Here is a 22,422-nt window from a genome sequence, read left to right as displayed (position 1 = left end):
TTTACAAAACAGAGCTACTTTTCCATGTTGAAGCTCTTATCTGTATAAAATGTGGACCAAAGTATTCTCGACATTCATGAATGGAAAAGAAGCTTCTTAATTTCATACAAGGCCAAGAGAATATGTGAACTTTCAGCTGCTAAATCACAGATGTGACAAAAAACAAATTTGTATGATTGCATTGGGATGATGTATTGCAAGCGGCGTATGAACATTGATCAGCATAACACTACCCGTACATAATATATACCCAGTCCAAAATCTAATTCTATAAGAACCCAAGTCCATCTCCATTCAAACCTTCAGCTCCCACCATTGGGCAGTCACTTGCATCATGTCCAAATTGCCCGCAGCAAGGAACAGAACAACGCCTTCTTTTCCTAGAAAGCTCAACTGCATCTTTTGCTCTTCTTTCTTTTAGCTTTCCCAGAGCAATAGATTCATGAGGATTCCCTGTTGTAAAGCTTTGAACAATACCATCAGAGTCCTCCACCTCAGGTAGAACTAGGGAGTTGGGACTCCCATAGGCAATATCACTTGTACCATGCATGGGCCTAGGAAATTCTTTAATACGAGACAACACCGAATCAATTTGTTCATAAGCGACATCAAGGCGTTCCTCCGTTAAGACTGATTCCGTTATAAGGGCCGAAATCATAGACTGCAATAGCTGAACTCTATCAGCATTCTCCCTCGGAGTTGTCCGAAAGGGCTTGCTCACACAACGCCAACGAAGGGGTAGGTATTGGTCTGGGATGTGAAAGCAGTTATTCGTTGAGAGGACACGAAGAACATGCCTACAAAGGATGCCTGAAAATTCAAATTGATGGCAGCTGCATCTAATGAGCTCTTCTCCAGGAATCCAAATCACTTTGCACCCGCCATCCATTTGGGTATGGTGTCTCACAAGAAAATACCCATCGTCCATTTGAAATGATGCATACTGTGGAGCTAAAACAAGTTCTTCTTGGAGCTTGCAGAATGCATAAGGTGTAAGAACAGTCGCCGCATTAGCTTCAATGGGTGAACCCGTTTTGAGACAGACTTTGTGAAGTTTCCGTTGCATCTTTTGTTTTGCTCCAGCTTGATCCCTAAAATCAACAACAACAGCTACCTGTGAAGAGGAGGTTGAAACAAGGTGAGATTATGAAACTGGAATAAGATAATAATAGTAATAATAAGAATAATAACAAGAAGAATAACAAGAACATTAATGCACCATACTTGTTCTACAAAATGATCAAGCCGAGATTGTGCACTCAAGAATCGTTGGATGAAAGCATTTATAGACTCTGATTGGAAGGTAACATTCATTCCCGCAAAGAAGTGACATCTCAAGTACGGTAATGCCCAAAGCTTCCGTAACGCATACAAACTGACAATATGCTTATTAGTATGAAGTTCGTATGCATTAACCATCTCCCTCCATCCTTCTTCAAAGTCTTCCGCTGTCTCCATATTATAGAGCCGATGGAACTCAGCTTTCCAATTGTCATATTGTGATCCTAGAAGTACAGAAAACCAATCAGAGAACTTCGCGATAATGTGCCAAATGCAGAAGGCATGTTTGGTGTCTGGCATTTCAACAGCAATCGCCTCTTTAAGCCACATATTTTGGTCTGTCAAGATTGTTTGCGGAGCCTTTCCTTTCATGAAGCCCAAAAACGTCTGTTATAGGCATAGAACAAGATCAGGAACATGAAAAAATGTTGGGAAATAACTCATGAGCTTTTTACCTTCAGTGCCCATGAAAAAGAATGCATGTTCTCATCCCGCAAGAGCACACAGCCGAAAAAAGAATTCATGCCGTAATTGTCAACTCCGATCCAGATTCCGAGCAGCATGTCGTAGGCATCCAAGCGGTGGGCCGTATCAAAAACCACTGCATCTCCGAAAGCCTCGTATGATCGAACTGATGAAGCATATGACCAAGCAATATGCTCCACCTGGTTATGTGCATCTATCTTAAACTCGTACTTGAAGTCGGGCTCTTCATCCTTGATGTTCTTGCACATTGTAAGAAGGTCAATAGCGTCATTATCTTTATCCACATTTCTAAAAGATTGTAATAGGTTTCTCACATCTATTTCTGTAAATGGTAAACAACCTAGTTTCACACCTTTCTCTAGCTCCATTAGTCTTAGCATTTGCCGCACTGACATCCCAGCTTTTGCAAACATGCAAATTCGGCTTTTGTCATCTGCTGATATAGTGCAATAGGCAGGAAGGAGACGAACTTCATTCGATTTTAAGAGTTCGTGGTTGTGGGTGTTGCTAAAGCCCGTAATACGCCATTCGGGAACATCAAAATCTGCCCTTTTAACAATTCGCATGTATGCTGGACACCCGCACCGTGATGATTTCCGATTTCTTTGTAGTTTGCTTTCATCTGATGGTTTTATCTGTGGATAGCCACCACGATGGCAGGTAAAATCCCTTCTCGTAATTCCCCTGCCAACTCCATCTTTTCCTCTAGTACGATGACGTCGAATTGAGAAACCGCATTGCTTTGCATAACTGCAATAAAATTCATAAGCAGCATCTTGAGAAACAAATCTTTGGCCAACAAAGGGGACGAGATTTACAGAAGTTTGCCGTGATAGAATCGTTTCTTCAGGTGTTTCCTCTATTGTGCCAATATCATCAGTTGACAAATCTGTACCATTATCGGAAGCCTCCATCACTAGACCTGTTTCTTCAGACATTCTTTCCATTATAGACAAATGAGACTGCAAATACGACGCCTGCATGCAGTAAGTATCGTAATGATTAAACTAGGAAAACAGAACGACAAGCCTAGGACTACATCAAGTAACACGCATACAAAAAAGGAAGAACGAAGGCATAACTATTTAAATAAACTGTAACATGCAAAATCATATATGCAGTGAAATAGAAATGCAGCAAAACAGACGTGTTTAGTGTTAAGGTTGAAAAACCAAACAATGGCAGCAACCATAGATGAGATTGAATGGTTTCATTATTTATCCATTGATCCTAGCAATCACTTTTCTTCTCCTACCTAGAGTTGGTGATAGTTTCGATGTGATAACATTGCAACAGGCTTATTTCCTTGCAGTTCATGCAGAATGTTAGAGGCCAGTCCTTGTATTCAATCAATTGAAAGAGTCATAAATAAGCAGCAATGCAGCACTGATAACTAATAAAGGATCAAACAAACATCTGGAGATGGCATAGAGGCCAATTGTTATGCATCCCATAAAAAGGTTGTGCAGAAGTATTTCTTTTTCTTTTCTATTTTGATTTGTAGATGGATTTTTTTTTCTATCTCTGGTCTTTCTTCTTCCACCTGGATTGGCTGGCCGTAATTTGTAGGATTGTAGACATTAAAAAGGTTTAGGGCAATGGTTCAACCAGATACAAAATGTGTGATTTGATTCCCAAGAACATACATGAAAATAATTCATTGAGCATGATCTTTCAAGATCACAAAATTATTACATGGCCTGGATGATACACACACCTGGATTTGGTGATGATACACGAGCAATGTGAAGATTTTTAAATTTTTTTTTTTTTTTTTCACTTTTTTTGCATTTACATAAAAGCGTCAATAGAAGTATTTCTTGAATGCATGCCCAAAGAAAAGGCAGATCCATCTGAATTCTAGATGCACATTAGATACAAGAGTCACATTGAAAAATCACAATACTTTCTCTAAAGATATAGTTGCAGTTATAAACAGACACCCAGGTGGTGAAGGAGGATAATGAATCATTGTAGTGTTAAAAATATCGGTATCACATTACATATTGCAACCTTGGGATATGGATACGTATCAATTATCGCATGGGATATATCGGTTGTATCGCAAAGTGTATCACTTTTTCTTCTTTTTTTGAAACATGATATTTTATTAAAGACACCACAAAGCAAAGGACAGAGAAAACAACAACAAGAAAAGAAAGAAACAAAAACCACTACAAAGCCAAAACAGAAAACACAGTCCCACGACTGACTCCCAACCCAACCCAAAGAAAGACCTATGGAGCCCAATCCCTAAACAGGACGAGAACTTGCAAGAAGAACCCTGCCGTGCAGATACTACTATTACGGAAGCAGCGATTATTTCTCTCTGCCCAGATAGCCCAAAGGAGGATCACCCTCCACTTCCTTTTACCAAAGCCTCCACCCAGTTCACCGTGCCAGTTAAAGAGCAGAGCTTCCATAGAGTTAGGCATACACCAGGAAATGCCAGTAATATATCACTGTTGTTGGAAACATTGGGAAATTGGTCGATTTTTTCTGTAAAACTTCAGTGATTGTTAAAAAAAGACATCAAAACACGTTTAAAAATCAAAACATTACAAAAAACAAGTGCACATAATAGTTTTTCTTTGTATGGGGTTCTAATCTATGTGTTGTCTAACTGAATTGATACAAGTATATTCAAAGTCTATTCATATAATTTATAAATGTAAAAAGACGTGTGGAAACACAAGCAATACATTCAAAAGCAAAAGAAGAACTACTAGATCACGTTACATATATGTTTTATTTTATATTTGGACACAAATTGCAACCGATTTATGAGAAATTGAGAAATTTTGATTTGTTTTCATTTTTCCACAACTCTGCCAATCTCCTCCAAATCTCAAAATCGAAGCTCTCAATCCATGATTTTTCATGCAAAACATGAAAAACCATGGATTTGTAACAATTTGACATTGATTTAACATGATTTACAAAGAAAAAAAAAATGATCGAAAATAAAAAATGCTCACCAGATTGAACATGTGGGATATATCCCACTACTAATGCACTTCGTATCGCGGATACAAGATATACTGTGCGATATATCAGCCGATATTGTCAATACTTAAAACACTAGTCATAATAAAAGCACACCATGGTCCATAGACACTTTTAATTCGCTATAAAAACATTTTTGGTCTCCTGCCTTTTCAGTAATCATCTGCTCATGTATGAAGCATAGCTCATCTCCTACCTGATGAAGCTCATCAAGTTGAGTCAACAATTTCGACTCCCAAACGGTCTAGGTAAGATCTTTAATTTTTCTCTCAAGGAAAAGTTATGCTTCACAGTCAACTATAACAGTTAGCTGATGAAGCTCTTTAATTTTTTACTTGTTTCAATAAAACTGTCAAGTATATAAAACCCCATGTAAACATATTTTTCAAGTCTTTGACTTTGAGTATAAAATGTGCATAATTAAAGGACCAGTTTCTTATCCGTGGGACTTGTCACAACATTTGTACTTTGAATGTAGTATCGAAGCAAATAGGATTTTCAAATGTCAACTATAACAACTCAAATGATTTTTTCTTTGATTGTTAAGAACTCAAATGGTTTACACATATGAACAGAAAATAGCCATGTCATAAACATGTTATTTGGGGGACTACATCCTGGCTGCTTTCAAGGTTCCTTGGGCAATTCCAAGTTCCTTGGAGGACCCTTTATTTGGGGTGGCATGTTGGGGCCTGGGTACCTTCCTCCATGGCATTGTCGCCTCGCTCTGATAGCTGTTCTTTGGGGCATCTGGTTGGAATGTAATAGCAGACGCTTCAAGGATAGACGTGGGACAGTGGGAGTCACAGTTAGGAGAGTGTTTTCTTTCATCACAATGATGCGAACATTAGTGGTGAGCCCTTTAGAGTGTACCAGAGGAGGAGGTGTCGCCGACAAAGTACCAGAGCGGAGGAGTTGATGTGGATGGACGATGGGTCCATCGGACCCACTTTTTGACGGGCTACGAGTACAGGAGCAGTATGACCGCACCTCGACCATAGATTCATGGGTCGGATTTCACACTCTACCACACGGGTGTTCACCCCGACCATAGATCCATGGGTTGGATTTCACACCCTACCACATGCGTGTTTTAATTTTGAATTTTTTTTGTTATTTTTCTTATTTCAGGGGTTTTATTGCAACTTTCTTTATTTTTCGTCTTTTTATTATTTTTCTTATTTCCAGGGGCTTTAGTGCACTTTTACTTTTTTCATAGCTTATATATACATTGTGAGAAACCCTATTTTCGTTATTATTGAATGAATAATAATTCGTCTATTTTCTTCCTCTTTATTCAAGAAATTAGGGTTTCAGGATTGACCCTTGGGTGTAGAGGATTCCACCCCGATTTCGGGTTTCCCTCTTCCTAAGATCTTCGAGGTGCAAGAAAAGGTAAGAATTATCCTCCTCCTTTTCTTTTAACGACAAAAGGACCTATACCTTCTTCATCTCGAACCCCTCATCCTTCACCCCTTTCGTTTCTCTCTGAATACCCCTTTCTACTTCGAACGGAAAATAGGGATGGTTAGTTAGTAGAATCAGATCCAAGCTTACTCGTCGACTGACTTATGCTAGATCTGGGACATTCTCATATCTCGAGGTCCTCCCTTTTTACTGCTTACGTGATCTTATGCTAAAGGGCATGATCCTGACAGAATAACCTCATCTTTGTGTTAAGATTTACTTAATCCCTTTGATTGAAAACAGTTAGTTAATTGGTGTATTTATTTGAATATTCTTTAACCTGATTATACATGCATCTAGGGTTAAGTCATCACATGTCCCTGCATCACATAGATTGGGGTTTGTAATTTTGGCTTTTTGTTTTCTCTGTTTTTGCTTGTTTTTCTCCTTTTGGCTTTGGATATAAAATTCTGAATTCTCAAAAAAAAAAAAAAAAGTGTTTATTCTTGTCCCATAATAGAATTGAGAGTTGCTCACATGAACTATTTGGAATGCCAAGTTGCAATGAAGCTAGCAGATAAGTCCCAACTTGCCATTTGCGTATGACAGCCACCCTCCAAAAGGTTGGCACATCATGTATATCACCCGGTGCAAAAATCAGCCAGATCCACTTATCGGATGTGCCACACTTGTACTTTCGATTGGATTGGCAGCTGTCCATAGTTCTTTTAGTGTGGTGTGGCCTACCCGATGGGTGGATTGGCTTGACTTTTGCACCAGGCGTCCTTCATGATAGGGCTAACCTTTCTGAAGGGTTGGATGTCATACACAATTGACAGGTCAGCATATCTGCTAGATGCATGGTAACTTATCATACAGCTAGTTGCATGTGAGCATTTTTTTTTTTTCAGTAGAATTTACATTCTAGTAACCAACAATAGATTCATTTTAACTCTTAAAAGAAGAATGATAATAGATTCTTTCTTCATGACTGCCACTGGAAAAAATGAGAGAAACCGCTTCTATTTATCAATATAACAACTCTTGTTTGTTTTTGACGAGTAATGAGTAAACTTTATTAAGAAGAAAAGGGAGGGAAAAGCAACAAACGAAGAATTGTTCAGTATATTACTCACATGAAGGAAAGAATTGCAAAGTTTTACCTCAAATCCATCACTGTCGTAATGCCTTCTTTTCTCTGGATCAGATAGAAGGTTATATGAGTAAGCGACCTCTTTGAAGTGTTCCAAAGCTTCAGGGTTGCCAACATTCTTGTCAGGGTGATACCTGTTAGATATTTCAAAATAATATTAAAACCAGGATCAAAGGAAATTTACCAAACAACCTAAGCAGAATCTTTACAGCCACGCTGAGAAGTCAAGATGCATAATAACTAATGAACTTGAACATTATAAGCTTAGAAAAGTGGGCTGCAGGAGCATAACTGCTAGGGCCTAGGAACAAATGGGGGATCACACATATATATTAAAGTTAATAGATGTTCTATTAAAATATTCTAAGATTATCTTTTACCATTATACTTCATTTCCATACATTCTCTTGTCAGATAAATATATATCTCATATATGTGTGAGTTATTCAAATCAAATGCAATTCTACCAACAAACTGAAGCAGGGGACAGTTGCAAAAGCCATGAAAGACACAGATTGGAGCAAAATATGACCATCAATGTTCCTTTTAAATGCAGCTGCAGAAATTCAACAAAAAGCAGTCCAAAATTCAATCATAACCTCTTTAAAGAACTTATTTATATCCGTAGACCTTTATTACTTTTGGTTGATTACATATCCATAAAGAAACTCTAGTTGTGCTTCTAAAACCCAACTGGAATTGAATACAGAAATCCCAGGAGAGCTAGAATCCTAAAAAGAACCATCAATCTACAAAGATTTCCCCAAAGACTTACATCATCATGCAGTCATCATCCAAATAAGTGTTTTTTTATCAGTACTTTTTGTGTGATTCCTCTCCAGTCAGAAAGAGCTCAAGTTTGTTCATTAACTGGCAATATCGCTTGTACAACTCAACTATTTTAGCTTTTGTGTTTCTTTTTTCAATGCATGGTCCATGGATTCTCACCATCCTTCAATATCGCACAGAAGCCTGAGGTGATTTGAGAGCAAGAGCGAGGAAACTATTAGCAAGCGTAGAAGCCTAGGAAGCGAGAGTTGGAATGCAGGTCCAAAACACAACTTAGAAGCAGAAGCGGCACCTCGGTAGAAGGTCCTTGCAAATGAGGTACAAGCTTTGTGGTATGGAACTTACGTTCAATAGGTCCCAACTCCTACCTTTTCTTTTCAACTTTCAGTTGTTCGACCAATATCTCAATGAAATCAGCTGTCACATACATCTCAATCAAAGATAGACACTTGTCTTTAAAAATCCTAATGTTTCTCTCATTCCAAATCCTCCACATTATAGCATGAGGCAACATCTTCCACAGTACTCTACCTTGGGGATTGAAAGGGACCCACTTCCGTCCTTACATTAGCCTAACAATAGACCCATGAATGACCCAATCCACTTTAAAGAGGCAAAAAACGATGGACTAGACCTTCTGAGCCGTATTGAATGGATGAAGAGATGATTGGCCAATTTCAAGTCCTTCCTATTCTACAAATATTGGGCATGGACCCATTTCACTTTTGGAGTTTATCAAGTGTGAGAATTTTACTAGCTACAGCAGTCCGCATGAAGCCCTCCACTCAGAATGGAGTGCTGGACCTCCAAACTTTTGCCTAATGTGGGGAGGTGGAGGATCCTAAACATAAAGCTTTAAGATACAGCCTAGAGGAAAAGTAAACATTGGAAGACAGAATCCACATGAACTTGTCAATGGAACAGGGTTGCTCTAGGCAACAAATCCAAAATTTCCACCACCATGGGGATTTCAGGATCTCGTGGATAGCTTTTTCATATATTAGGACATAGTATGGACCAACAAAATAGCAAGTTCATCCTCATATCCACCACAAAGTGTGCCAAAGCTGAGTTAGGAACTTTCAATAGACATTTGAAGTGATAGTTTTACACAATCCATGAACCTTTTGTACCCAGAGAATAGATTCGCCGAAGGGGTAGTGTTTATTGTTGCCTTGAAAGGGATATTGCCACTTTTGAAGATTGATCGACTGACAAAACAAATTGTTTCCTCCGTTTCTACAGTAGCTCAAGCACGAAGTCCATGCTAATATTGTCCCAATGTTTAGCCAGAATAGGTAATTGATAGTAGAAACTTTTGTACTATCCTATCGGAAACTTGACAGCAGCAATGCAAAACATCCCTGATAACACCCCAGAAAGGCTTAGACATTGATACTTCAAACAAAGCCATTGTCGTGTTCAAAGTATCCATAAAAAAACAACCGTTTTGTAGCTCAGCGAACAATATTTACATTTAACAATACTGTCATCTATAATATTCTAGGGGCACAAAATATACAACTAAAATACCCATATTCTTATGCATGGAAGCAGCTTATTTTAAAGTGTTCTTCCGACAGGAAAATGCACAGGTACCAAGGAGGCAGGTGGCCTAGGTGCTTCCAAGCACTTGGATTATTTTGGGTATAAAGTACAAATATAAATATTAAGAGTGGGCTTGTGGTGTATTATTGAGACTTTTACTTCTTTAATTATCAGCAGCCAAAGAAACTATTTGAAGAAAAAAGGGAAATTGCAACAGATCCATGAGGGCGATGGATAAGTAGCACCCATAAACAAAGATGGGATGTGCCTTCACTAGCAAGCAAACAGACCAACTAAAAGTTTAACTTTTAATCGTAACAGTCAATGGTGGTTTCTTTCGGCCAAAACATCCAGTTACTGTGGAACAGAAACACACCCGCTTTCTGCTTTTGGGCCAAAACAGTAACACTGAGCTCTCCGTCTTCATTTTTCAGTGCCTTTTCTGACAATGCATGCTATAGCAGTGAGCGCATGCCTAAGCAAGGTCACGCATTCCTTCCTCTTGATCTACATATGGGTTATGCCTTTACGGGAGTGGTTCTTGTATGACTTCATGTTAGTCACTTTATTTTACTTTTTGAAAGATACGTCATGTTAGTCACTTCATTCAAGGATTTTAGAAATAATATCGACGGTGAGTTGTGTTTTGCATGTTAATATGCATTATATAGCATTTACAATTCTATATTCTTTTCAAACATTTTAAAATTTTAATGCGTTTCACTATACGAAACACTGAACCATTTTGTTCACGTAGGATTGGGGGAACACCATGATGGCCAATGAAACCAAGGTATTCAATAACGGTAACGGTGGCCATGATTACCATTACGATACCGGCCATAACAACCATTATGGCCATTTCGTTAAAAAATAAAAAATTAAATTAAATTAAAATTAAATAAAAAAAAAAAGAAAACAAAACAAAAGAAAAGGGGAAAAAAAAAAAAAAAAAACCCTACTGTATCAGCCCCGTAAGGAGCCATTATTGGCAATTTTTCCGTGACGGTCGTTATGGCCTTGTAACATGTAACAGTTCCCACTATTAATATTACGTAACGGCCGCAAATCATTTTTTAATACCTTGAATGAAATAGAATCGACAACCAATCTACTTGGATACAAAGAAATATAGGGAGAGAAGGATCTCCACATGGTTTTTTTTTTTCGAGAATGCATTAAACGGAACAAAAGAGAAAAAACAAGGGGGACTGCTGAGATAGCAGAAGCAAAAAGAAAAAAGAAAAAAGAGCCAGAAGGAAACTAAAAACCTAAAAAAGAGAAGATTAAAATTTTTAAGAGAAGGAACAACAGCAGCCCATTCGATGAGAAGTTGCTTAGCTCTAGACCCGACAAATGAAGCTGGGGCCTGCATATTGTTAAAGCATCTGTCATTACGCTCCTTCCAGACTGCCCACCAAATAGCCATAAGCGCCATTTTCCAAACCTTGGAGATATTTTTGCCCAACTTGAACCCATGCCAATAGGATAGGAGAGAAGACGCTGCTGCCGGCATAACACTGCTAACGCTGAATCTTGAGAGAAAGTCCGACCTGATCTCAGAAACTAGAGGACAATGTACTAGTAGATGGTCGACCGATTCCGCAGCAGCCATACAACAAAGGCAAATGTTAGCGAGCTGCATTCCCCTCTTCATAAGATTGTTGATGGTTAAGATACGGTTCCTAGAGGCCAGCCAAGTGAAACAAATGTATTTGGGAGGGACGGGGTATTTCCAGATAAATGGTGAAACCGGCACAGAGGGGGGGTGGGACCGGAGGAGAGAAATGTAGAAGGATTTGACTGTGAAATGTGAAGATTTTTCCTTAGTCCAGATGATTTGGTCCCTATCAATGGGGGAAGGGGAGGCCGTGGATAAATGGTGCAGGAGATCTGCGAAGACGGGAACCTCCCAATCGTGGAGATTTCTGCGGCAGGTGATGTCCCAGACGATACCATGGTCAGAGCGGGAGTAGAATCTGTTTATGGGCTTGTCCTTCCAAACAGCGAGACGATAAATGGAGGGGAAGCTCTCTTTCAAGCACCTCTCCCCAATCCAGTGGTCTTCCCAGAAACGAATTGCCGCTCTGTCTCCCAACTGGAAAGAAATGTTTTCCAACACCGCATTTTTGGATCGAAGGATCCCTTTCCACAGACGAGAGGCTCTGTAAGCTGAAGAATCCGCAATCCACCAACCACTCGGAGAGGTTCCATATTAGCCTTTTATGACACTGTTCTAAAGAGCATCCGGTTCTGATCCCAGTCTCCAGGTCCATTTACCCAGAAGGGCCTTGTTCATGACCTTCAGATTTTTAACACTTGCACCACCCTCTTGAAAATGCGTACAGACCTCCTGCCAGTCGAGAAGATGAATTTTGTTTTAGTTTTCTTTTCCATTCCAGAAGAAGTTTCTCCTTAGGTTGTCGATCCGACATCGAATGGCTACGGGGCAGGGGAAGAGGGACATGAAATAGATGAGAATATTTGATAACACAGCTTTAATGAGCGTAACTCTGCCCCCTATAAACAAATACCGACATTTCCAAGTAGCCAGAGATTTCTGAAATTTCTCCACCACCGTCCCACATAGAGAGGGGAGGGGAGCCAATGACCAACGGGAGGCCAACGAAGAAGGTCGGCAGCGAAGTAGTGGAACAGCCAACGATATGAGCAAAAGAAGAGAGTTCAAGCTCGACAATGTGGATCCCGAAAATTTTCGATTTTTCCATATTAATGCGCAGGCCCGAGATAGCCTCAAAACACCACAGCGTCGTAAGAAGATTGGCGATGGCTTCGGCTTCGGCTTCACAGGTAATCAGCGTGTCATCGGCGAATTGAATGTGAGTGATCGGAAGAGGAATCCCAGGCATTGAAATACCTTTATACAAACCAACACTCTGGCCCTTTAGAAGCATTTGGGAAAGGGCTTCAGAAATCAGAAGAAAGGGGAGGGGCGATAGGGGATCCCCTTGACGCAGGCCCCTCGAGCTGGAGAAGAATCCCTTGGGGAAACCGTTAAGGAGAACCGAAAAATGGGGGGATTCAATGCAGGCCTTCATCCACTTTCGCCATTTATGGCCAAAACCCACACGAGTGAGCATGTAATAAAGGAAGTTCCAGTCCACGTGGTCATATGTCTTTTCAATGTCTAGTTTGCAGAAAACAGACTATCTCTGAGGTATGGCAGGTGTGGAGAATTTCATTGGTGATGAGCACAGCATCCACGATCTGTCGTCCCTTTATGAAAGCATGTTGGTGCTTGGAAATAAGCCTGTCCATCACAGACGCAAGTAGAGCTGTACACGAGCAGACTAAGGCTCGAGTACTCGCTCGACTCGACTCGGAATACTCGACTCGTACTCAACTCGTGTGATTTTGAGCCGAGTACGAGCGGGTTTATAAGGCTCGTTTAGAAAACGAGTAGAGTACGAGTTGAGAAGTACTCGACTCGGTACTCGACTCGTACTCGACTCGTGTACCAGTATATATAACTCGCTTTTAAAAAAAACCCTACTCGTCTGGGTCGTTTTCAAACAGCGCCCGTTCAAAAACGAAAACCCCCTTCCCTCCCTCTCTCTCTCTCTCTCTCTCTCTCTCTCTCTCTCTCTCTCCCCCAGTGACTGGCCGGCCGTCCCTCTTCTTCCCTCTCTCTCTCTCTCACTCCTCCCCTGTCCCCTGTCCGGCCGTCCCTCTTCTTCCCTCTCTCTCTCTCTCGTCCCTGTGGCCTATCCGGTGCCCTGCACCGCTGGTCCGCTGCACGCAAAGGGTGGAGATACTCGTCCGTCGTCCCTACCCTACTCATCCGTCGTCCTTGCCCTGCACGCTCATCCCTGCCCTACTCGTCTGCAAAGAGTATGAGTCCCTAATCCTTATCCATACTTTCTTTTTCTTTTTATTATTGTATGCCTAATGTGATTCAAATCTGCCCAATTTTTTGCCATGAGAAAGGCCCACAATCTGTCCATTTTGGACAGCAAGGATGGCCTTAAATCTGTCCAATTTTTGGACTGTTAGACGGCCCACAAATTTGTCCAAAATATGGACCTTGGATGGCCTTAAATTTGGCCAATTTCTGCTCGTACTCGAACTCGCCTCGAAAACTTGGACTCGACTCGACTCGTTATCTACTCGTACTCGGCTTGTACTCGGGCGAGTAGAGTACGAGCAGGGAGTCCATGCTCGTTGGCCGAGTAGAGTCGAGTACGAGCACGACTCAGGCATTAAGAGCCGAGTACGAGTAGTGCGATACTCGGCTCGACTCGACTCGTGTACAGCTCTAGACGCAAGGCGAATGGAGAGGGTTTTTGCTAGGATTTTGTAGAGGCTTCCAATAAGGCTGATCGGCCTGAAGTCAGAGAAGGAGTTAGCCCCAGGCGTCTTAGGAATGAGAGCGATAAAGGAAGCTCCAATGTCCTTTGAGAGTTTAGCCCTATCGTGGAATTCATTTAGATAGGCAACCACATCAGATTGCACAATGTCCTAGAAGTAATGAAAGAAGCACATGGGGAAGCCACCAGGCCCGGGAGATTTGTCTCCATCCATAGCGGTAATGGCAGCTTTGATTTCATCAATAGAGAAGGGGGATTCCAACCAATCAGCTACGACGGGGGGAAGAGTAGGGAAGAGAATTCCATCTAGCCGAGGTCTGGACCATGCTTCAGAAGAAAGCAGAGTTCTGAAGTGGGAGATCACTGCTTCTGAAATTTCATCCCTGTCATCGATCTAACTGCCTTCCACAGAAATGTTGTGGATAACCTTAGCTCGGGCACGAAAATTGGCAATTTCATGGAAATATTTAGAGTTCTTATCACCCTCAGCTATCCACCTGGATCTTGATTTAATTTTCCAGGAGATATCATCCTCCAAAGCTATGGATGAAAGGGATTGAATGACCTGGATTCGTCTGGATAAAGCCTCAGAAGGAAAATCGCGGCCCTCGAATTCATTGTCGAGCCGTTGCAGGTCAGAAAGCAAAGCGTCCGAATCACGGTCTCGCTGCTTGAGGTGATCATGATTCCAGATTTTCAGCTTCTCCTTGAGCCAACGTAATTTGCACAATAGCCGGTGTCCATCGAAACCATCAGGCTGAAAGGAGGCCCACCAATCCATAACTTGTTGACGGAAACCTTCGATTTGCAGCCAAGCGGGGTTGAATATGAATGGTTTGGGACCCCAGTCAACGGCAATTATTGAGAGGAGGATTGGGCAGTGGTTGAAGGTCGATCTGGGGAGGGCCAGTTGAGTCAAATTCAGGAATTCATCGATCCAGTCCGCAGATAAAAGGAATCTATCTAATCGTGACTGAATAGGGGATCTGCGGCCATCAGTCCAGGTGAATTTTGCATCGAAGAGGGGTAGGTCCACCAGCTCATGAGCTTGAATCCAATTAGAGAATTGAAGCGTGGCGCGAGAAGATCGCCTTGAACGAGAGTGTTCATCGGCAAAGCGAGTAACGTTGAAATCGCCCGCGAAGCAATAAGGACCTGAGAAAGACTGTCTGATGGCAGTCAGCTCATCCCAAAATAAAGATCTAATGGAATCATCAGTAGGTCCATAAACAGAAACCAGAATGCAACTGAAAGTCGAAAACTTATCTTGGAGAACGATTGCTTTAGAAAAGACCCCTGACAGCGAATAGAGAAGATCCCACCTCGAGGATTTCCACGCTATAAGAATACCCCCTGAAGATCCCGACGCGTCAAGAATGACGAAATTAGCATCTTGGGCTTCCCAAATAGTCTTAAGATGAGCGGACTAAAAAACTGAAACTTTTGTCTCTTGGAGACAAATCACATCCAGATCTTTTCTAGAAATGGACCGTTTAATGAGGCTTCGCTTCTGCTTGGAGCCAATCCCCCTGACATTCCAGGATAAGACAATCATTGGGACACCGAGCTGCCCCGAGAAACCTTCTTTCCACCTCTAGCTGAGGACGTGGAGGGAATGGCTGGCAACGATTGAAGTCTAAGGAGTTCCCTGTTGCAAGGCGAGCGAGGCAGTTGTTTAGCCGGGGCCTTAGGAGAAGGCAGAGGCCTCCCTCTATTCTCAATGAATTGAAACAGAGCCGTGTAATCCTCAATTCTGTTGCCGAAAGAGAGACCAAGGTAGCGACCCACGTTTCCTACTGCGTCTTGAATCCATTTTTTATCTTGGATTTTCTTGTAGATTTCCTCCTTGCTTTTACCTTCTGATGATGGTATGGAATCTTCTCCTTGTTGTTGGATGGGAAGCTGAGGACACATCTGGAGCAGTTCTGCATCGATGATATCCGTAGAAGTCTCGTCGTCAAAAAGCGTAAGGGGGCCAAGGTCCGCCCAGTCTCTGGAGGCGGATGTGATAGGAGATGATGGAGTCGGAGAATCAGTTCTGGATTCTGAATTTTGGATATTAGACATATCTTCACAAGGAAAATCGTTAGACAGGTTAGAGAGAAGATGGCGATGGGGAGCTGGAGGTGAAGGATGGGAGATGGAGGGAAAAACATAAGGTGCGTCAGGTCTGGGAGTCGGGTGTGGGCCAGGGAAAGGAGTTGGGTTGGTGGGGATAGGGTCGGAGATCTTCAGAGGGCCCCATCTTCCAGGGAAGAGATGGAATCGGGTAGAGCATGGACCCGAGTCAAGAGCCTCGACCTCAATAAGAGACATCGATCTCGAGACAAGGGGACGCTCGTCAGTTGCGGCTTCCCTGCAGCCGGAGGATGAGCAGGCAGGCGACACGTGTCGCGATCCCGAAGCGGATGACTCGTCGCGATTAATGCTGCTCGATCGATGAAGAAGAGACAAGCCACATGTCAGCATCGCTTTTGCCAGGGGGATGGAGGGTTCGCTCGCCGAGGAGAGGAGAGAGGGTCTTGGACGCATGTCGAAATGTCAACAGAGAAAAATCTCTTCAAGCCGACGTCGGCAGTATACTCTGACAAACGAGGATCAGAAGGAGGGGATGCGGGGCCACGCATACGATGCAAGCGCCGAATTTCGCCGTTTGCAGGAGGAGAAATGATATGGGGTCTGACATGCTGCGGTTCCGGTAGTCCACTGGATCAGGGTGCATGTGCTCCTTCTTCCCAACTTTTCAATTGCAAATGATACAGCGGTTGCGACTTTGATTCCCTGGCCCTCCACACATCACCCCATCTGGGATGCGAAGCACAGGGGGAACCAGTCTGTACAGGAAGCGTGATAATCCGATTATCAATGTTTACCTTCAAATTTGTCGGGAGAGGATCACCTTTCTTCCGCCTTACCCTTGCCCTAATGACCCCCAGTTCCGTTCCCAGCTGAGTCTTGGGATCCATCTCAAGGAGGAATCCCAAAGAAGATGCCGCTTTGATGAGAAACTCATCGTACCAGCATTCCATAGGGATGTTCCAGATGAGAACCCAAATGTTTTCTTTCCCAAAGATGGAGAATTCTTCCCAGGGCAGTATTTTTTTGATCGGACCATCGTCACACAAGCTTTCCGCCATTGTTAGAGTATCAGGATTAAGGCCAGGGCATACTCTAACCCAGAGAGCGTCTTGGCTTAGAGGTTTGAAATCGGATGCCCCGAGTAGAAAACAAGTGTGTTCGGTAATCCAGTTCCTCACAGAACATATAGTCGCGTCCTCTGAAGTGATGACAACCATCGATTTAACGAGGTTCACTCGGTTCCTCTCGAAAATATCCTGGGGGACAACGATCGTGTGATCAGAAACAGCATCCACACTTGCAGAGCATTGCGGCGCACACTGATCCTTTGGTGGGAGTGGCAGATTTAGAGGTTGAGGGTCGATGTGAGATGATCCGTTGATCAGGGCATGTTGGAAAGAAACGCGTTCAGAACGGGAAGAAGGTGAGGTGACTGCAGTAGCAGGCTGACGATCCTGCGGAGGGACCATAAAGGGGAGGGATCGTTTCTGAGAGGTGTTGGTGGACAAAGAGTCCGGACCAAATCTGGCCCTCTGGACTAGCATTTTTTTGCCATCGTAGCTCACTCCATGTAACATCTGCACCGTGCGGGCCAGTTCAACTTCACTACCTATGCGAATGAGAGCGAAACCGCGATACTCACCAATGTCTTTATCTCGAGGCATGATAACATCCATGACTGCTCCTGCGTGGCCAAAGATCCTCTCCAGATTGAGAGGAAACCACCCGAAGGGATACCCTCTTACATATAGAGTAGGGTAAGAAGAGTATTTCCTATGACCGAGCCCAACCAACTTCTTTATGTGGTGCCTGGATTGGACAACAGTCCAGTCATTTTCATCGGAGGGATTGAATAAATCGTCAGACTTCCCTTTTCCTTTGTCGTCACCCATAACCGAAGAGAAGGGCAGCTTGATCTGAACGGAGAAAAGAGGTTTCCTAAAATGGCGATGAAGGAGTCGTCAGCGTCGTCGTCATTGTCATGGCGATGGAGTTGTCGTCATCAACATAGACACCACTCAGTTGTTGTCGTTGTCATGGCAATGGAGGAGTCGTCGTCGTTGTCATGGCGATGGTATTCCATAACATGGCATTTCTTCGCCCTTGAAGTTTTTATTGACTTAGAGAAACAATACGATAGGGTACCTAGAGAGTTGATATGGGGAGTGATATATTTAAATGACTAAGGATATGTATGAGGAAACCGGTAAGAAATGTATGGACTGGTAGTGGAGAGATAAGCAATTTTCTAGTTACAATAGGCTTACACAAGGGGTCAACATTGAGCCTTTTTTCTTTTCTTTTTTTTGAATTGGTTATGGACAAGTTATCAAGGTGTTCGCAAGAAGCACCCCGTTGTGTATGTTGTTTGCAGATGATATAGTTCTTATTGACAAGACGGGGAAGGGGGTAAACACATACCTAAAACAATGGAGGGATGCCTTAGAATATAAATTTTCAAAATAAATTGAACTAAAACAGAGTATTTGGAATGCAATATTAGCAACAATAGGAGTAGAAAAGAGGAATTAGATTGCTGACTAACAAGTATCCCAAATGATTGAGAAACATGTTGCTCATAAAATTCAGCCAAGTGAAAGAAGTGGAGATGTGCCTCTGGAATTTTATGTGATCATGGCATACCAATCAAACTTAAGGGGAAAATTTATAAGATAACTATAAGAACTGCATGCCGTATGGGACATAATGTTGGGCACTTAAGGAACAACATGTTCATAAGATGAGAATAGCTGAAATGAGGACGTTGAGATGGATGAGTGGCAATACAAGGAAGGATAGACTTAGAAATGAATGTATTTAAGGGGGCTGGGCTTAGGAGTCCCAACAATAGGTAATAAAATGGGTGAAAGTAGACTTAGATGGTTTGGCCATATGCAACAAAGACGAAGAACTACACAAGTTAGAGTGAGTTGGTTCATGTTGAAAACTCTAAATGGGAAAGGGGAAGGCCCAAAAGGACGTGGGAGGAGATGGTAAAAAAAGACCTGAGAACCTATGGTTTAACTGAGTATATGGTCCATGATAGACTAGAAGGGAAAAATAGGATTCGTTTAGTTGACCCCAATTAATTGGGATAAGGCCTAACTGATGATGATGGTATTTTTTACATTATTTACACTTCTTTAGTTCCTCCAAATGCAAGCAATCATGGAATATTATAGGATAGACGCATTCATAAACAGGCTAATAGACTATGCATTTTCCACTATTTCTTAAAATGTGGTCTCTCATTTTTGGAGTGCCCAAATAGTACACCTCATTGTGAATGTAGCATATCCCAAGAATCAAATTAACTGGACTAATAGACTATGCATTTTATAAGATAGACGCATTCATAAACAGGCTAATAGACTATGCATTTTCCACTATTTCTTAAAATGTGGTCTCTCATTTTTGGAGTGCCCAAATAGTACACCTCATTGTGAATGTAGCATATCCCAAGAATCAAATTAACTGGACTATCTTAGTGATCATTTGATAACTTTTTTTTACTATATTTCTTTTTTGGTAGAAACTGCAAAATATTACAATTTGTTATGTAGCTCATTAAATTCATCTCTTCCTAAAGAAAAAAAAAAAAAAAAGAAGAAGAAGAAGAAGGAAACACAACAAACATGGGCCAACAAGCACCCATTTAGACAAGAACGGAAGTCCGTGGCCCATTGCACTCTTTCAGATAATGGGATACTCTTCACACAAAAATCTTCTCAGAAAGCAGACAGACGAACAGGACAAAAGGCCGAGGAACTCAATGAAAGATGATTGACACTGCCAGCTAGAAATCAGACTCCAAATACATCCCAGCTGCCAAGAATAGTCCTAACATAATCTGGATTCAGCTTGCTTTCAAAATGGAATTAAACTCGCACTCTAACATCAGAGCAGATAACCATATGATATAGTGATATCGGCCACTGTGAGCAGTAAACCAGCTGACATTGGCCACTGAATTTTGATAGCTGAAAATTTTCTGACCGTCTATTTGATGGCCACCAACAACCGGATACAACTACAACCGTCCAATAAGTGTGATTCTCAGGATATGCTCCATCCATGAGTACATGCATGCCACATGTAGATGTTGAAGAATCACCACCATTTAAGCAACATTGAGAAAAGCACATAGTAAAACACAAATGTACATACACGTGCCAAGTGCGTGACATCCAAAATGCCAAAAATATAAATCTCAGGGCATTTAAAGAGGGAGAATAACTAACTAAACTACCGACTATACACAATAACAACTGTATATGCACTTTCGCAAAAGAAACGAAGACGCAATTAAAACATACCGAATCTCTCATATATATCTCTCCCCCATTTGAATTATCAAAGGGACTTACTTTAGAGCCAACTTCCTGTAAGCCGTCTTGATTTCGAAATCCGTCGAAACCCTAGAAATCCCCAAAACCTCATACGGATCTCTCATCACCGCCGGCCGCGATGGGTTCTCCATCTCCTACAGGCTCCGTCGTCCGATCAATAGGACTGATCTCAATCATATCTTAAATTCCACAAATTTCAACCCAATTTCGAGAAAAACAAAACAAGCCCTAATCGACAAAGGAGAGAAAAATAAGAAAAAAGAAAAAGAAAAAGAAAGAGCGGAAATCAGATATATCGAATAACCCTAAATTCAATGAAATTCAATCGGGAGAATGATGTTTTTATACGTACCGATTTGAAGGAAGATGCAAACGTTAGAAAGGGAGGAGAGTGGAGGAAGAGGAAAGAGAGGAGCGGCGCGCATCCATGGCGGACGGAGGACTATTTATGACGGGTTGAAGCTATCGTGCGCCGACGGTATACACGGAGTTATCGAGCGCATAGGCGATGTGGGCCGTAGGATGGGACGGTAGCGGTTTTTGCGGTCCCATGATTTTCGCTCGGCCCAGGATTTTCGAACGCGAGTTTCGGGTGCGGGGTTGGGGGTGATCTGCGCTCCCTGCGCATACCGGATCAAACGGCTCACGAGAAAACAAAGGGGGCGTAGGGTTCTCGTGGGGGGCGCATGTTAGACGAACCCTAATATGAGCTTTAATGGGGTCACGGTTTCTAATAGTGCTAACGTGCGCCGGAGTGAAGTTTAGCCAATCGTGTGAGGCTGCTTGTCTGGTAGGCAAGTGTCTATTCATGAACGTATTAATTTAAAAGTGAAGATAAGGTGCGCTTGGAGGTTGCGAGCGCACAAGGCGCTCCGTTTGTCTTTCTTCTACGATACGCTGGGTGCGGCTTACGCATTTCTGGCTTTTCTGCTCCGTGCGTCCTGCAAGGGAGATTCGCATTGGGACCGGGGACTCCCTGGCACACTTCCCAACGCGCACATATGTGCAAGATCCAGGCCGTTAATCAGGCAAGCCCCACTTGAATCTTGGTCCAGGCCCGTGCAGTCATCATACGTGCCACACCACACGTGTATGGAAGCAATTGATTGTAAAATAAAAAATAAAGAACCTTACATAATACTTTAAAAAAGTGGATCACCTTATCAGTGGACTAACCGGATTTTTTATACGGGGAATGGCAATCGGATCGGGAGCGGATTAGGTGAGACCCTGCCTCACCGAAGACGGTGCGGCCCTTACCATGGGGCCCACCTTGATGTATTCATTCTGTATCCACACCGTCTATCCCTTCTTTTCCAGATCATTTTAGTGCATTATCCCAAAAAATGAAGCAGATCCAATCATCAGGTGAACCATACCATAAGGAATAGTAGTGATTAACCATTAATGGGCCACAAAAGTTCTGGATCAAGATGATATTCATTTTTCCACCTTTATCCAGGTTTATGTTACCTTATCAACGGATTGGATGGAAAATAAACACTATGGAAACATTAAGGTGCGCCCTAAGAAGTTTTTAATGGTCGCATGTTCAATCACTACTGTTTCCTATTGTATGGTCCACCTGATAATTGGATCTACTTCATTTTTTGAATAATCCCATAAAATGATCTGGAAAAAAGGATGTACGGATTTGATACAGAATTCATACATTAAAGTGGGCCCCACGGTAAAGGCCGCATCGTCTTCTGTGAGTCCCGGGTCGCACCTAAACCGCTGCCCTTCGGAAGCTAGGGTGGTTAATGGGCTGGGCTCAGGTCTACTTAGAATCTGTGCTCATCTGGCCCATCTATTTGGAAGGCTTGAAATTTGAGTCAGGGACCCACCGTCCTCTGTCCATAGGTCAGTACAAAATGGCCATTGATTCGGATGGTCCAGTCCTCAACATAAACCATCATAAAACCAAAGTTCAGGAATAGCCCGTTTATTCACTAGGGTGGGCCTCAAATCAATCCCAGCCTTTGGGCCTTGAAAA

At 42.3% G+C, this 22,422-nt stretch overlaps 1 protein-coding gene across 4 annotated transcripts; it reads right to left on the bottom strand.

The window, feature by feature from the left end:
• Positions 1-21,237, bottom strand: LOC131224770 (protein FAR1-RELATED SEQUENCE 11-like). 4 transcript variants are annotated; one of them, XM_058220121.1, is made up of 6 exons: positions 20,779-21,237; positions 20,445-20,654; positions 7,344-7,467; positions 1,737-2,729; positions 1,225-1,668; positions 1-1,114 (listed from the first exon to the last, which is right to left on the bottom strand). In XM_058220121.1, exons 2-6 carry the CDS (start codon positions 20,555-20,557, stop codon positions 269-271), a joined length of 2,520 nt encoding a protein of 839 aa, XP_058076104.1. In that variant the 5' UTR covers positions 20,558-20,654; positions 20,779-21,237; the 3' UTR covers positions 1-268. The 4 variants fall into 4 exon arrangements, with proteins under 4 accessions (XP_058076104.1, XP_058076103.1, XP_058076105.1 ...); XM_058220120.1 differs by having other exon boundaries at positions 1,737-2,744; positions 20,779-21,236; XM_058220122.1 differs by lacking the exon at positions 20,779-21,237 and having other exon boundaries at positions 1,737-2,744; positions 20,394-20,587.
• Between the last annotated feature and the right edge of the window lie 1,185 nt (positions 21,238-22,422).

Source organism: Magnolia sinica, chromosome 14 (genome assembly GCF_029962835.1).
Source record: "Magnolia sinica isolate HGM2019 chromosome 14, MsV1, whole genome shotgun sequence".
NCBI classification, from domain to species: Eukaryota; Viridiplantae; Streptophyta; class Magnoliopsida; order Magnoliales; family Magnoliaceae; genus Magnolia; species Magnolia sinica.
Note: the sequence above shows the minus strand (reverse complement) of the source record. Positions and strands in the feature narration are given on the sequence as shown.